This window comes from Salvelinus alpinus, chromosome 33, assembly GCF_045679555.1.
Source record: "Salvelinus alpinus chromosome 33, SLU_Salpinus.1, whole genome shotgun sequence".
Taxonomy (NCBI): domain Eukaryota; kingdom Metazoa; phylum Chordata; class Actinopteri; order Salmoniformes; family Salmonidae; genus Salvelinus; species Salvelinus alpinus.
This window is the reverse complement of record NC_092118.1, coordinates 24055587-24073243: the sequence shown is the minus strand read 5'-3', so window position 1 is coordinate 24073243 and position 17657 is coordinate 24055587. Positions and strand designations below refer to the sequence as shown.

Sequence of the window (17657 nt, the reverse complement as noted above, 5' to 3'; positions counted from 1 at the left end):
GTGGGCCAATTATTGAACCCTGAGGGACCCCTTTAAGTAACTGTAAGGGGTCAGACTTGACCCCATCGACCATGACGGCTTGAGTTCTATCTTTAAGATAGTCATAAAACCATCGGCAGGCATCAGTGCCCAGTCCTATAGATGACAGCTTACTCAAAAGGATAGCATGGTCTACAGTGTCAAAAGCTTTTGACAAATCTACAAACAACGCAGCACAGTGCTTTCTATCGTCTAAGGCATTTGCGATATCATTTACAACAAGCATAGTGGCCGATGTGGTACTGTGTTTAGATCTAAAACCAGATTGATTGGTACTAAGAATACTGTTAGCAGAAAGAAAAGATTGTAACTGTTTGTTGACTATAGATTCTAGAATCTTTACCAGACAAGGGAGCCTAGAGATGGGTCGATAGTTATCCAAATCACTACCGTCACCTCCCTTATGTAATGGCAGAACAAAAGCTGCTTTCCACACCTTAGGGATATTTCCTGTGCTTAATGTTAGATTAAAAATGTGTGTTACTGAACCAGCAAAAATAGGTGCAGCACACTTAAGTAAGTACGGGTCTAAATTGTCAGCGCCTAAGGATTTCTTAGTATCAATGGCACACAGGGCAATTAGAACCTCTGCTTCAGTTATTTTCTGGAAACTAAAAACAGGGTTACCATTTTTCAGAGTAACGGTTGAAAAGCAAGACGAAAAATCAACTAACTGGCCAGTACCACAAAGTCCACCTTTCCTTTCAAATAAAAAACCAGCAGAGATGAAATGCTTATTAAAAGCATCACAAATATCATTTTTTTCAGTTAGAATACAGAAGTCTGAGGTAATTTGCTTAGGAAGAGAAACAGCAGAATTCCCCCGTTTCAGTGAATTAACGGTTTTCCAGAATTTTGCAGGATCTCCTGCAGAATCTGTCATAGCATTAAGGAAGTAATTTGATTTTGCCTTTTTGACAGCTGCAGTACATTTATTTCTCAATTGCCTAAAAAACAGCCAATCAGCTGGAGTACCTGTTTTCCTCGCCAAGGCCCAGGCCCGATTCTTTTGCAGGAAAAGACCTGACAATTCAGGAGAGAACCAAGAACTGGTTCGGTTTCTTACTCTGTGATTCTTAAGCGGGGCATGTTTATCAGACATAGAGGTAACAATAGAAGAGAAAAAAGCAAGGGCTAAAACCGGGTCCAGAAAGCAGCAAGTGGATAAAAGCTCAGAGTGATATAAGTCAAGGATAAAAGCTTGCTGTGAGAAATGTTTATAATTTCTCTTAGAGATTATACAGGGATCAGAGTGTTTCAGCCTGGTATCTCTAATACAAGCAATAGGGCAGTGGTCACTGATATCATTTGCAAAAACCCCACTGGCTGTGTATTTATGGGGGGTATTTGTTAGAATAATGTCTAGTAGAGTGGATTTTACTGGGTTCTTAAAGTTGGGATGGGTTGGTTTAGTTATCAGCTGAGTTAGATTTAGCTCAGTACAAATGCCTTTTAATTTATCGGATACTGGTGAGAGCCAATCCAGGTTAAAATCTCCCAAAATCAGTAATTCAGAGTTTGCATAATTAGACAGTATATCAGATAATTTGCATAGAGTACAAGGAGGAGCTGAGGGGGGGCGATATACCCCTGCTAGAGTTAAATGAGCATTATTACCAAGTACCACGTTTAAAACTAGACATTCATATTGCTTTAAGACAGAGGTTGATATGGACACAGAAACATTTAAGCAGCATTTAACATAAATCGCAATACCACCACCTCTACCAACTCTATCAGTTCTATAAATATTGTATCCAATCAACTGAACATCTGAATCTGGCACAGAATCACACAGCCACGATTCAGATACAATCAGAACGTCAACATTTGATTGTGAGACCAAAATTTCAATAAAGTCCAACTTTTGGATCAGGCTTCTAGCATTCAAATGAATTATTCCAATACCATTGCTACGGGAATTCATATCAGATGGAGTATCCAAGGTAGCACCTGAAGCTGCACTGGATGAGCAATAAACCATTTTCGAGCTATTGACAGAGCTCAATTTTATGGGGACAAGATTACTACTAACAATACCTCTCTGCATGTGAGTAGTATTCGCAATACGGTGATTGGACAATAATCTAGGAATTGCAGGAAGGTTGTTAACTGTAGTTTGTTCCATATTTGCAATTGAGGAACTAATTAATGAAACTGGGAGAGGAGCATTGAACATAGTCTGATAGGGGAGCGTACAATCCCAAAAGTCAACCCCCGAGAATACACAACGTCAGGTATCAAAGGCTCTACATGAGGCAAGAGTAAGAGACATGTTGGTGGAGAGGATGCTGGAGCCATACCTGTTAAGATGTAAATTGTCCCGAAGAAATAGACCTGGTCGGTCTGTAAAAGCTGCAAAGTTATCCACAAAAGGAATTCCCATCGTGCAGCAGTATCCCTTAAGCCAGGTGTGTAATTGGCGAATACGACTAAAAACCATATCCGTGTAGCGTGGGGATGGAAATGGACCGGAAACAACACACTGCTTCCCAGATTCCAGCAGCGTATTTATCAATGTTTTAAAATCGTCTCTCAATTTCTCTGACTGCTGGAGTTTAATGTCATTTGACCCAACATGGACAATGACAGTTGAAGCGGCGGAGTGCTTGCTAATAAGTAGCGGTAGCATGGAATCTAGGTCAGAGATCCTAGCGCCAGGGTAGCAGAAGGTCTCAGCTTTCCGGATTGAAACGTTTCGGACCATGGATGAACCCACCACGAGAACGGAAGGACTACAGATGGGTTTATTGGGTAAATGACGGGGCCTCTCCCGGGTGATCTGCCTCCTAGCAGGTTGAGGGGGGCTAGCAGCTGAGACTGACGACCTAGTGGCAGGCAAGGAGCGCAGATGAGTGTGCTTGGACACTTCCACCTGAGAGTGAGATGGCAGCAGTAGAGATGAAGCGGAGGGACCCTGTACAGTATGATTGGAATGCACTTCCAGGTCTTCCAGGACCTTGAATCTCCTCCCCAATTGTAGCACCTCCGAAACATTTGATGGATTCCGTTTCCTGGAGTGCTTTCCTCCCCGGACAGCAATCCAGGCATCCTGAGGCGGAGTAGAAGGGGTGGAACAGACCAGGCCCTTCGGTTTAGCTCCTAGTCTGGGCCATGGCTCATTTAAGGGAACCGAATGGAGTTTCTCAGTTACAGGCTCCCCAGAAGTGGAGGTGCCGAGCCAGGGGCAGGTGACGTCGTCGATTTTGGAGGTGTTATATGTTTCCCTAAGAATTGTTCAAAGTTGGCAGTATTAGTCAAAAGTATTCACATTTGTAATCACTGCCAAAGGTGCTTCGACCAAGTACTAATGCAATCAAGACATCAGAAAATGTTCTATTATCTCTATTTTAAAATGTGGAGTAGGTTATGTAGATCAGTCGAAAACAAATCTAATTAAATTTTTTAGATTACATTTTAAGGCAGCAAAATGTGAACACTGTGCAAGGGGTGTGTAGACTTTCACTAGGCACTGTAGCTAGATGTCATATGCCTCTAATTACCACCAAGTACAGCAGCCGGAGGAGGATTCAGCTGGATTCTGCATGTGCTTTCATTAGAATATGAATTGTACATGCAAATATTATCCAGCAGAAACCTAATCAGCAGTGATGGAGTGGTGGCGGAGACCCAAGAGGCAGTTTCAGAGGATGCCTGTGAGGGATTTGTACAAACAGAGGCTTCCTTATTTCAGGCGGAGTACTACATCTCTCAGCTTTACAAGAGTGTGTGTGTGTGTGTGTGTGTGCGCGCACGCATGTGTGTGTTCAACAGGAAGTGAATGGGGGCATTGGCTGCTTCCCAGTATTGATTGGGTCTGATGTGACTGTGTTCAGTTCGAGGAGCAGCACCCTGACTGACATTCAAATCTCATTCAGACTTTTATGGTGCACTCCTCAAAAAGGGGGGAGAATGGGGGGACACACGCATAAAAAGTCCTCAAAGCTTCTACTGTGTGACACAAATGTCTGTGTGCTTTTTACTGAAAATGACTCTTATGTCTGAATTATACATCTGCAGTCCATTTGCACCCAGCCCTGTCCTCCACTTCTCATCAGATAGATTCTATCTGCCAAAAGGAACACATGAGGTCAAGGAAACTATGGTAATGTCTGTCCAACAACACAAGGTGTTTGTCATCACAGCCAAGAAGAGGATTTAGTTTGGGTTTGTGTGTGGCTTCATAGATCAAGACATGTGACAGACTAGTGTTATTCAGCAACATAAGGCGTCACACCAAATCAAATCAAATCTTATTGGTCACATACACGTGTTTAGCAGATGTTTTTGCGGGTGTAGCAAAATGCTTGTGTTTCTAGCTCTGACAGTGCAGTAATAGCTAACAAGTAATATCTAACAATTTCACAACATACAACAAAAGTTTTGAGAATGACACAAATATTAATTTCCACAAAGTTTGCTGCTTCAGTGTCGTTAAATATTTTTGGCAGATGTTACTATGGAATACTGAAGTATAATTACAAGCATTTCATAAGTGTCAAAGGCTTTTATTGACAATTACATGAAGTTGATGCAGAGTCAATATTTGCAGTGTTGACCCTTCTTTTTCAAGACCTCTGCAATCCGCCCTGGCATGCTGTCAATTAGCTTCTGGGCCACATCCTGACTGATGGCAGCCCATTCTTGCATAATCAATGCTTGGAGTTTGTGGTTTTTTGTTTGTCCACCCGCCTCTTGAGGATTGACCACAAGTTCTCAATGGGATTAAGGTCTGGGGAGTTTCCTGGCCATGGACCCAAAACATCGATGTTTTGTTCCCCGAGCCACTTATATATCACCTTTGCCTTATGGCAAGGTGCTCCATCATGCTGGAAAATGCATTGTTCGTCACCAAACTGTTCCTGGATGGTTGGGAGAAGTTGCTCTCTGAGGATGTGTTGGTACCATTCTTTATTCATGGCTGTGTTCTTAGGCAAAATTGGGAGTGAGCCCACTCCCTTGGCTGAGAAGCAACCCCACACATGAATGGTCTCAGGATGCTTTACTGTTGGCACGACACAGGACTGATGGTAGCGCTCACCTTGTCTTCTCCGGACAAGCTTTCTTCCGGATGCCCCAAACAATCAGAAAGGGGATTCATCAGAGAAAATGACTTTACCCCAGTCCTCAGCAGTCCAATCCCTGTACCTTTTGCAGAATATCAGTCTGTCCCTGATGTTTTTCCTGGAGAGAAGTGGCTTCTTTGCTGCCCTTCTTGACACCAAGCCATCCTCCAAAAGTCTTCGCTTCACTGTGCGTGCAGATGCTCTCACACCTGCCTGCTGCCATTCCTGAGCAAGCTCTGGTGGTGCCCCGATCCCGCAGCTGAATCAACTTTAGGAGACGGTCCTGGTGCTTGCTGGTCTTTCTTGGGCACCCTGAAGCCTTCTTCACAACAATTGAACCGCTCTCCTTGAAGTTCTTGATGATCCGATAAACGGTCCATTTAGGTGCAATCTTACTGGCAGCAATATCCTTACCTGTGAAGCCCTTTTTGTGCAAAGCAATGATGACGGCACGTGTTTCCTTGCAGGTAACCATGTTTGACAGAGGAAGAACAATGATTCCAAGCACCACCCTTCTTTTGAAGCTTCCAGTCTGTTATTCGAACTCAAGCAGCATGACAGAGTGATCTCCAGCCTTGTCAACACACACCTTTTGTTAATTAGAGAATCACTGACATGATGTCAGCTGGTCCTTTTGTGGAAGGGCTGAAATGCAGTGGAAATGTTTTTGGGGGATTCAGTTAATTTGCATGGCAAAGAGGGACTTTGCAATTAATTGCAATTCAGCTGATCACTCTTCATAACATTCTGGAGTATATGCATATTGCCATCATACAAACTGAGGCAGCAGACTTTGTGAAAATCAATATTTGTGTCATTCTCAACTTTTGGCCACGGCTGTACACCCAATACACACAAATCTAAGGGATGGCATTAAGAATATATACATATATGGACGAGCAATATCAGAGCGGCATAGACTAAGATACAGTAGAAAAGTATAGAATACAGCATATACATATGAAATGTGCATGTGCTTTCATTAGAATATGAATTGTACATGCAAATATTATCCAGCAGAAACCTAATCAGCAGTGATGGAGTGGTGGCAGAGAACCAAGAGGCAGTTTCAGAGGATGCCTGTGAGGGATTTGTACAAACAGAGGCTTCCTTATTTCAAGCTAAGTACTACATCTCTCAGCTTTACAACTGTGTGCGTGTGTGTGTGTCACTTTCAACAGGAAAACAATGGGAGTGTTGGCTGCTACCCAGTGTTAATTGTCTGATGTGACTGGGGGAGGGGGGCACAGAGCAGGCACATGCATGAAAAGTCCACAAAGCTTCTACTGTGTGACACAAATGTCTGTGTGCTTTTTACTGAAAATGACTGTTACGTCTTGACTTATACAGTCTATTTGCCCTGTCCTCCACTTCTAATCAGAGAGCATTTGTCTACCAAAAGGAACACGAGGTCAAGGAGACTGGTATTGTCTGTCCAACAACACAAGGTGCTGGTCATCACAGCCAACAGTCATTTTTAGATTGGGTTTGTCTGAAGCTTCAGACAGAGATCAAGACGTGTCAAACCAGCGAAAGCAAAAGCCTTCTGCATCTAATTCTAGTCCTGTATTATTCAAGGATGTCATTAGAATGATGAAGATAAGGACAACGAAACGTAATTAATTCAACTGTTGAAAGAGAGGAAGGAATGAAGCAACAATAGAGAAAGAGGTAGGCTAATAACATTAGGGGAAATATTATGAAAGGTATATATGCGTCCCACTACTAATTATACAAATAGGCTGTATTATATTTCAAAATTAAAACCACATTTGCTAGCCTATACTTGTAAATTTGTAGGCCGCATGTGCTGCACCAGAATCGCATGTTCTCTCCCTGCTTTATCATGGTTTGAACAATATGCATAATTCCAGTCCATATAATTAAGTATAATACAATACAGTAACAGTGCACACAAGATTAGCCTACTAGAGCTAGTTTTATTTATTTACCCAAGAAAGCATATAGCTAGCTACATCTATGGGCTTTAATGTTTTTCTGTCATGCGTAATGTGCAGTAGTAGTAGTAGTAGTAGTAGTAGTATCATATACAGTGCATTCAGACCCCTTACCTTTTTCCACATTTTGTTACATTACAGCCTCATTCTAAAGTGGATTAAATTAACTTTTTTCCTCATCAATCTACACACAATACACCATAATGACAAAGTGAAAACAGTTTTTGAAATGTTTGCAAATGTATTAAAAAGAAAAAACAGAAATACCTTATTTACATAAGTATTCAGACCCTTTCCTATGAGACTCGAAATTGAGCTCATTGGTGTACTTTAGTAGTAGTTTGCCTGATTCACGCAGTCTCCTCTGAACAGTTGATGTTGAGATTTGTCTGTTACTATGAGACCCGAAATTGAGCTCAGGTGCATCCTGTTTCCATTGATCATCCTTGAGATGTTTCTACAACGTAATTGGAGTTCACCTGTGGTAAATTCAATTGATTGGACATGATTTGGAAAGCCACACACCGGTCTATATAAGGTCCCACAGTTGACAGTGCATGTCAGAGCAAAAACCAAGCCATGGTTTTGGTCGAAGGAATTGCCCACAGAGCGCCGAGACAGGAATAGCGTCGAGGCACAGACCTGGGGAAGGGTACCAAAAAATGTCTGCAGCATTGCAGGTCCAAGAACACAGTGGTCGCCATCATTCTTAAATGGAAGAAGATTGGAACCACCAAGACTCTTCCTAGAGCTGGCCGCCCAGCCAAACTGGGGTTCTCCCCCAGTTGTTCAGTTTGGCTGGGCGGCCAGCTCTAGGAAGAGTCTTGGTGGTTCCAATCTTCTTCCATTTAAGAATGATCAGGGAGGTGGACAAGCTCTGACAGAGCTCCAGAGTTCCTCTGTGAAGATGGGAGAACCCTCCAGAAGGACAACCATCTCTGCAGCACTCCACCAATCAGGCCTTTATGGTAGAGTGGCCAGACGGAAGCCACTTCTCAGTAAAAGGCACATGGCAGCCCGCTTGGAGTTTGCCAAAAGGCACCGAAAAAACAAGATTCTATGGCCTGATGAAACAAAGATTGAACTCTTTGGCCTGAATGTCAAGCGTCACATCTGGAGGAAACCTGGCACCATCCCTATGGGGAAGCATGGTGATGGCAGCATTATGCTGTGGGAATGTTTTTCAGCAGCAAGGACTGGGAAACTAGTCAGGATTGAGGGATAGATGAACAGAGCAAAGTACAGAGAGATCCTTGACAAAAACCTGCTCCAAAGCGCTCAGGACCTCAGATTGGGGTGAAGGTTCACCTTCCAACAAGACAACGACCCTAAGCACACAGCCAAGACAGGAGTGGCTTCAACTGTCCTTGAGTGTCCCAGCCAGAGTCCGGACTTGAACCCGATCTAACTTCTCTGGAGAGACCTGAAAATAGCTGTACAGTGACGCTCCCCATCCAACCTGACAGAGCTTGAGAGGATCTGCTGAGAAGAATGGGAGAAACTTCCCAAATACAGGTGTGCCAAGCTTGTAGCGTTATACCCAAGAAGACTCAAAGCTGTAATCGCTGCCAAAGGTGCTTCAACAAAGTACTGAGTAACCAGTCTAAATGCCTAATCGCCCCGTAGCACTCATATCTGTAGCCATAAAATGCTTTGAAAGGCTGGTCATGGCTCACATCAACACCATCATCCCAGAATTCTGGACCCACTCCAATTTGTATACCACCCCAACTAGGGCTGTGACGGTCATGACATTTTGTCAGCCGGTTATTGTCATGCAAAAGAATGCAAGTGTCACGGTAATTTACCGTGAACATAAACATGTTTAGCATCTCCAGGCCTCCACTTACACAAGCCGCTGATGCGCGCCTTTGGAACATCTACATTTTAAAAAGTTGAATAAATCAATTGAATATACACCATCACAATAAATCCAGTATTTATTTTAGGCAGGTCTAAAGAATCTTTATGATATGAAGAAATTGTATTTCAGAACAGAATGAGACTGTATACGCTTATAAGTCCCGTGCCATTGTATGATTGTATAGTAACAAGAAGTATAATTGAACTTAGCTGAATAAAATTGAAAGGATATTTTGCTCCATTCCGGAGTGAGTGCGCATATGAAGTGGCTATGTTGAGCGTAAAATCATATGAAACATGTCCTATACGCTAGATTTAGAGTTATTTGTCAACTTCCGTTGTGAATGATACAAACCATAGAATGCCTTAGAAATCAAAAGATATATGGGCTGCATGATGCGACTACAGGGTATTGATGATTTCAGAAAAAAATATTGCGCTCTGTTCCTTGCCGCAGGCTGCACACGCTGTTCTCTCTTCAAGAAGAGAAGAGACGCTGATACAGGGGAGGCAGGTCCGGGTGCCTTGTGAGAATTCGTCGGAGAGTGGGTAACCCTCCTCTACCATCCATCCTATTGGCCAACGTGCATCAGTGGAGAATAAACTGGATGAGCTCCGTTCAAGACTATCCTACCAACGGAACATTAAAAACTGTGATATCTTCTGTTTAACGGAGTCCTGGCTGAACGACGACATGGATAATACACAGTTAGCGGTGTTTTCCGTGCATCGTCAAGACAGAACAGCTGCCTCGGTAAGACAAGGGGTGGCAGTTGGTGCTCAAAATGTAATATGAAGGAAGTCTCCAGGTTTTGCTCGCCTGAGGTATCTCATGATAAGCTGTAGACGACACTATTTACCAAGAGAGTTTTCATCAATATTTTTCATAGCTGTCTATTTACCAACACATACAAATGCTGGCACTAAGATCACACTCAACGAGCTGTATAAGGCAATAAGCAAACAAGAAAATGCTCATCCAGAGGCAGCAATCCTAGTGGCCGGGAACTTTAATGCAGGGAATCTTAAATCCGTTTTACCTAATTTCTACGTGCAACCAGTGAGAACCCCCCCCCCAAAAAAAACTCAACCACCTTTACTCCATACATCGAGACGTACAAAGCTCCCCCTCGCGCTCCAGTTGGCAAATCTGACCATATTTCTATCCTCCTGATTCCTGCTTCCAAGCAAAAACTGTAGCCCTGAAGTGCTTTGAAAGGCTGGTCATGGCTCACAACACCATCTTCCCAGAAACCCTAGACCCACTCCAATTTGCATACCGCCCCAACAGATCCACAGATGATGCAATCTCTATTGCACGCCACACTTCCCTTTCCCACCTGGACAAAAGGAACACCTACGTGAGAATGCTATTCATTGACTACAGCTCAACACCATGGTGCCCTCAAAGCTCATCACTAAGCTAGGGACCCTGGGACTAAACGCCTCACTCTGCAACTGGATCCTGGACTTCCTGACGGGCCTCCCACAGGGTAGGCAACACATCTTCTACGGTGATCCTTAACAAGGGGGCCCCTCAGGGGTGCGTGCTTAGTTCCCTCCTGTACTCCCTGTTCAACCATGACTGCGTGGCCAAGTACGACTCCAACACCATCATTAAGTTTGCAGACGACAACGGTTGTAGGCCTGATCACCGACAACGATGAGACAGCCTATAGGGAGGAGGTCAGAGACCTGTCAGTGTGGTACCAGGACAACAACCTCTCCCTCAACATGTTCAAGACAAAGGAGATGATCGTGGACTACAGGAAAAAGAAGGCTGAGCACACCCCCATTCTCATTGATGAGGCTGTAGTGGAGCAGGTTGAGAGTTTCAATTTCCTTGGTGTCCACATCACTAACAAACTAGAATGGTCCAAACACCAAGACAGTTGTGAAGAGGGCAAGACAACGCCTATTCACACTCAAGAGACTGAAAAGATGGGTCCTCAGATCGTCAAAAAGTTATACAGCTGCACCATCGAGAGCTGTCACGACTTCCACCGAAGTCGGCTCCTCTCCTTGTTCGGGCGGCTTTCGGCGGTCGACGTCACCGGCTTTCTAGCCATCGCCGCTCCATGTTGTCATTGTTCCATTTGTTTTGTCTTGTTCCCTGCACACCTGGTTTACATTCCCTAATCACACTGCATGTATTTATTCCTCTGTTCCCCCACATGTCTTTGTGTGAAATTGTTTTGTTACGTGTTTAGTGTGATGCGCCAGACTGGTTTTCCCCCCGGGTATCGTATTTTGACCCGTTGTATGTATTTGTCATACATTTGTATAATTGTGAGTGTTTTCGCTGTTGGCTGTGGTTAAAGCTTTGAAGGCGTGGAGACATTGGCTTGAGAGGGCTAAACACCCTTTTCTCATCTGGACTGACCACCGCATCCTGGAGTACATCCGGGCAGCGAGGAGACAACCCTCGTCAGGCAAGGTGGGCCATGTTCTTTACCCGTTTTTTGTTTACCCTGTCTTACAGACCAGGTTCCCAGAATATGAAGGCAGACACACTGTCCCGGCTGTATGACACAGAGGAGCGGCCCATGGATCAGACTCCCATACCCCCGGCCTCCTGCCTGGTAGCGCCAGTCGTATGGGAGCTGGACGCAGACATTGAGCAGGCGTTACATACACAGCCCGCTCCCCTCCAGTGTCCCGTCGGGCGTCTGCACGTTCCATCCACACGTCACCCTCCTCTGGTCATCCGGGGATCGGTCGGACGGTGCGCTGTCTGACGGGGAAGTACTGGTGGCCCACCTTGGCAAAGGACGTGAGGGTTTATGTTTCCTCCTGCTCGGTGTGCGCCCAGTGCAAGGCTCCTAGGCACCTGCCCAGAGGTAAGTTACATCCCTTACCCAGTCCACAACGACCGTGGTCGCACCTGTCGATAGATTTCCTGACCAATCTTCCTCCCTCACAGGGTAACACCGCAATCTTGGTCGTTGTGGATTGTTTTTCTAAGTCCTGTCGTCTCCTCCCTTTGCCCGGTCTCCCTACGGCCCTACAGACTGCGGAGGCCTTGTTTACACACGTCTTCCGGCACTACGGGGTCCCTGAGGATATAGTGTCTGATCGGGGTCCCCAGTTCACTTCGAGGGTCTGGAAGGCGTTCATGGAACATCTGGGGGTCTCGGTCAGCCTTACCTCAGGTTTTCACCCGAGAGTAATGGGCAGGTGGATAGAGTAAACCAGGATGTGAGTAGGTTTCTGATGTCCTATTGCCAGGACCGGCCACGGGAGTGGGCAGCGTTCGTGCCCTGGGCAGAGATGGCCCAGAACTCGCTCCGCCACTCCTCCACTAACCTCACCCCCTTCCAGTGAGTATTGGGGTATTAGCCGGTTCTACTTCCTTGGCATCAGAGTCAGACCGAGGCTCCTGCGGTGGACGACTTGTTCCGGCGCGTGGAGGAAATATGGGACGCCGCCCATGTCCTCCTTCAGCGTGCTGTGCTGCGCCAGAAAGTGGGCGCAGACCGTCACCGCAGTGAGGCCCCGGTGTTTGCACCGGGGGACCGGGTCTGGCTCTCGACCCGAAACCTGCCCCTCCGCCTGCCCGGAAGCTGGGCCCGCGATTTGTGGGGCCATTCAAAGTCCTGAGGAGAGTGAACGAGGTGTGTTACAGGTTACAGCTTCCCCCCGATTACCGTATTAACCCCTCGTTCCATGTGTCTCTCCTCAGGCCGGTGGTGGTTGGTCCGCTCCAGGAATCTGAGGTACGGGAGGTTCCTCTGCCCCCTCTGGACATCGAGGGGGTCCCGGCGTACTCCGTTCGTTCCATCCTGGATTCGAGGCGTCGGGCGGGGGTTCTTCAGTACCTAGTGTAGTGGGAGGGGTACGGTCCGGAGGAAAGGTGCTGGGTGCCGGATGTGTTGGACCCTGAACTGCTGCAGGAGTTCCACCGTCGCCGCTGGAGCCAAGCGTCAAGGGGGGGATACTGTCACGACTTCCGCCGAAGTCGGCTCCTCTCCTTGTTCGGGCGGCATTCGGCGGTCGACGTCACCGGCTTTCTAACCATCGCCGCTCCATGTTGTCATTGTTACATTTGTTTTGTCTTGTTCCCTGCACACCTGGTTTACATTCCCTAATCACACTGCATGTATTTATTCCTCTGTTCCCCCCATGTCTTTGTGTGAAATTGTTTTGTTACGTGTTTAGTGTGATGCGCCAGACTGGTTTTTCCCCCGGGTATCGTATTTTGACCCGTTGTATGTATTTGTCATACATTTGTATATTTGTGAGTGTATTTCACGCTTATTGACTTTTACCTGTGGCTGGAGGATTTTTGACGCAGTTGTATCTGTCTTTTGTGCTTTTACCAAATAAAAGTGTGCCTGATCACAACTCACTGCACCTGACTTCGTACCAGTAGCGCACAACATTGACAAGAGCATCCTGACTGGTTGCATCACCGCCTGGTATGGCAACTGCACGGCCTCCGACCGTAAGGCACTACAGAGTAGAGGTTGACCGATTATGATTTTTCAACGCCGATACCGATTATTGGAGGACCAAAAAAAAGCCGATACCGATTATTGGAGGACCAAAAAAAAGCCGATACCGATTAAATCGGCCGATTTTTATTTATTTATTTATAATAATGACAATTACAACAATACTGAATGAACACTTTTATTTTAACTTAATACATCAATAAAATCTATTTAGCTTCAAATAAATAATGAAACGTTCAATTTGGTTTAAATAATGCAAAAACAAAGTGTTGGAGAAGAAAATAAAAATGCAATATGTGCCATGTAAAAAAGCTAACGTTTAAGTTCCTTGCTCAGAACATGAGAACATATGAAAGCTGGTGGTTCCTTTTAACATGAGTCTTCAATATTCCCAGGTAAGAAGTTTTAGGTTGTAGTTATTATAGGAATTATAGGACTATTTCTCTCTATACCATTTGTATTTCATATACCTTTGACTATTGGATGTTCTTATAGGCACTTTAGTATTGCCAGTGTAACAGTATAGCTTCCGTCCCTCTCCTGGCCCCTACCTGGGCTCGAACCAGGATCACATCGAAAACAGCCACCCTCGAAGCATCGTTATCCACTGCTCCTCAAATGCCGTGGCCCTTGCAGAGCAAGGGGAACAACTACTTCAAGGTCTCAGAGCAGTGCCGTCACCGATTGAACCGCTATTAGCGCGCACCCCGCTAACCATTTCACATCGGTTACACCAGCCTAATCTCGGGAGTTGATAGGCTTGAAGCACAACGAAGAGCTGCTGGCAAACGCATGAAAGTGCTATTTGAATGAATGCTTTACGAGCCTGCTGCTGCCTACCTCCGCTCAGTCAGACTGCTCTATCAAATATCATATCATAGACTTAATTATAACATAATAACACATAGAAATACGAGCCTTAGGTCATTAATATGGTCAAATCCGGAAACTATCACTTAGAAAACAAAACGTTTATTCTTTCAGTGAAATACGGAACCGTTCTGTATTTTATCTAATGGGTGGCATCCTTAAGTCTAAATATTGCTGTTACATTGTACAACCTTCAATGTTATGTCATAATTATGTACAATTCTGGCAAATTAATTATGGTCTTTGTTAGGAATAAATGGTCTTCACACAGTTCGCAACGAGCCAGGCGGCCCAAACTGCTGCATATACCCTGACTGCTTGCACGGAACGCAAGTGAAGTGACACAATTTCCCTAGTTAAAAGAAAGTAATGTTAGCAGGCAATATTAACTAAATATGCAGGTTTAAAAATATATACTTGTGTATTGATTTTAAAGAAAGGCATTGATGTTTATGGTTAGGTACACATTGGTGCAACGACAGTGCTTTTTTTCGCGAATGCGCTTGTTAAATCATCACCCGTTTGGAGAAGTAGGCTGTGATTCGATGAGAAATTAACAGGCACCGCATCGATTATATGCAACGCAGAACACGCTAGATAAACTATTAATATCATCAACCATGTGTAGTTAACTAGTGATTATGTTATGGTTGATTGTTTCTTATAAGATAAGTTTAATGCTAGCTAGCAACTTACCTTGGCTTCTTGCTGCACTCGCGTAACAGGTAATCAGCCTGCCACGCAGGCTCCTCGTGGAGTGCAATGTAAGGCAGGTGGTTAGAGCGTTGGACTAGTAACCGGAAGGTTGCAAGATCGAATCCCCGAGCGGACAAGGTAAAAATCTGTTGTTCTGCCCCTGAACAAGGCAGTTAACCCACCGTTTCTAGGCCATCATTGAAAATAAGAATGTGTTCTTAACTGACTTGCCTAGTTAAATAAAAAAATAAAAAATGTAAATGCCGATTACCGATTGTTATGAAAACTTGAAATCGGCCTTAATTAATCAGCCATTCTGATTAATCGGTCGACCTCTACTACAGAGGGTAGTGCGTATGGCCAAGTACATCACTGGGGCCAAGCGTCCTGCCATTCAGGACCTCTATACCAGGCAGTGTCAGAGGAAGTCCCGGAAAATTGCCAGATTCCAGCCACCCTATTCATAGACTGTTCTTTCTGCTACCGCACGGCAAGCGGTACCGGAGTGCCAAGTCTAGGTCCAAAAGGCTTCTTAACAGCTTCTACCCCCAAGCCATAAGACTCCTGAACATCTAATCAAAAGGCTACCCGGACTATTTACATTGACCCCTTTTTTATTTGACTCTCTTGCACCGGCTCTATGCACACTTAATGGACTCTACCCACACACTACACAGACACCCCAACACACACACTACATACGCTCACACACACAAAACACACACACAATTTACATTGACTCCCACTCCCTCCCTTTTGTACACTGCAGCTACTCACTGTTTATTATCAATGCATAGTCACTTCACCCCCACCTACATGTACAAATTACCTCAACTAACCTGTACCCCCGCATACTGACTCGGTACCGGTGCCCCCTGTATATAGCCTCGTTATTCTTATTGTGTTACTTTTTATTTTAGTCTACTTGGTAAATATTTTCTTAACTCTTCTTGAACTGCACTGTTGGTTAAGGGCTTGTAGTACGTAAGCATTTCACGGTAAAGTCTACACTTGTTGTATTCGGCGCATGTGACAAATAAAGTTTGATTGATTTCACATACGCTGCTGCTACTCTGTTTATTGCCTAGTCACCTTTACCTCTACCTAGATATTACCTCAACTACCTCGTACCCCTGCACATTGACTCGGTACCAGTACTTATATATAGTCTTGTTATTTTATTGTGATACAATTTCCTATTTCATTTGTTGCAAATTTGTCTTACTTTTTAACTCTGCATTGTTGGGAAAGGGCTCGTAAGTAAGCATTTTAGAGTAAAGTCTACACCTGTTGTATTCGGAGTATGTGACAAATAAAATGTGACTTGATGTCGCTGCACCAAATGTCAAGGCTAGCATTATTGCTTCCCACCACTACACAATGGCCACAAACTATACTGTGGTCTGTAGTATGTTTCATGGAGCCATTAATCCATCAGAATCAATGGTGTTTTCAACCACATGGCTAAATGAGCACACTAGGAAAAGCTAAAATCGGTTTGTCTATTTTTGAATGGAGGGGTCATTTAGGAGCTAAGCAACCGTTTCAACAATGAAGGATCAGCTTGGTCAGTCAATCCCACCCAATGGTGATGGATGCTATTGCTTTTTATAGACTTATTTTTACTCTGCAACACAGATCAATGCAATGGTAACACTAATAACATCCGTCCTTAGATAGAACTAGGCTGGGGCTGTGTGTGTCACAGCTCACATGCACAACCTCCCTTCTATTCATATGCAAAAAATGCTTCAGGATAATGCATCTGAAAATAGCAATGTGTTCCATGGTTGTTACAGCAGGACAACTTCCCCCTATCTCCCTCCCTGGGTGTTCACACAGACTATAAACAGACTTGTGTGTTTGGGGATCCAGCCCAGTGGTAGGTTAGGATAGGTTCTGTCCCTGTTTGGGTCTCACTGTCCCCTCTCCCAGTCCCCTATGGGGAATACTGCAGGCCAGGGTGAAGGAGGATCAGCCTGCCCAGAGCAGGTGTGTGTGTGTGTGTGTGTGTGTGTGTGTGTGTGTGTGTGAGTGGTATGGGCTGCTGCTCCATCAGTGGAGTGTAACCGGACACCTGTGAAGGTCACGGAGATCCTCGGTAATGGCAATGCACTGTCTGCCAGCCGGGTGGTACCAAGCCAGCTGGACCTTTGCCTACAAGGTCCTCCCCAGGAACACACAGCAGGAGAGAGAGAGAGATACAGAGAAAGAGATAAAGCGAGCACCCACACTTCACTCTTCTTTGTTGATAAACCCCCCCCCCCCCCACAGAGCAGGCTTTTACTGGGGCTTTGCATGAGACCATAACAGATGTAATGTCACAATGTGTGGGTGATACTGTAGATGAACAGAGTCCTACAGCTAAGAATATTCCTCCATCATCAGAGTAATGCCAATACGACCCCATCACCTGCAGAATGCATGTCGAAAATCTATCAATTACTGTAGCCAACCACATCTCCCTGTACTGACACTGATTAGCATGTTGCAGCGCGTGGTATGAGTGTGTCGGCCAGGAAGGCCTCTGTGCTCTCTCAGCCCCTAAGCAGCATGGGAGCAGGAAGCCCAACCAGCAGGCTAGGCCTGAACGACAGTGTGTTCAGCAGGCCTGTGTGGGCAGAGAGGAGACATGGAGCAGAGAGATGCTCACTCTTATTAGAGGACGTTTTACCAGTCAGAACCTGGGCCTGCAGACCACACACACACAC

General features: G+C 45.0%; 2 protein-coding genes across 4 annotated transcripts in view; both read right to left on the bottom strand.

The window, feature by feature from the left end:
* LOC139562810 (tubby protein homolog) overlaps positions 1-17657 on the bottom strand; it is a 114337-nt gene that overhangs the window by 62183 nt on the left and 34497 nt on the right. The gene's annotated exons all lie outside the window — the stretch shown is intronic.
* On the bottom strand, positions 1698-7189 carry LOC139562839 (uncharacterized). The gene is made up of 2 exons (XM_071380960.1): positions 7178-7189; positions 1698-2914 (listed from the first exon to the last, which is right to left on the bottom strand). Exons 1-2 carry the CDS (start codon positions 7187-7189, stop codon positions 2273-2275), a joined length of 654 nt encoding a protein of 217 aa, XP_071237061.1. The 3' UTR covers positions 1698-2272.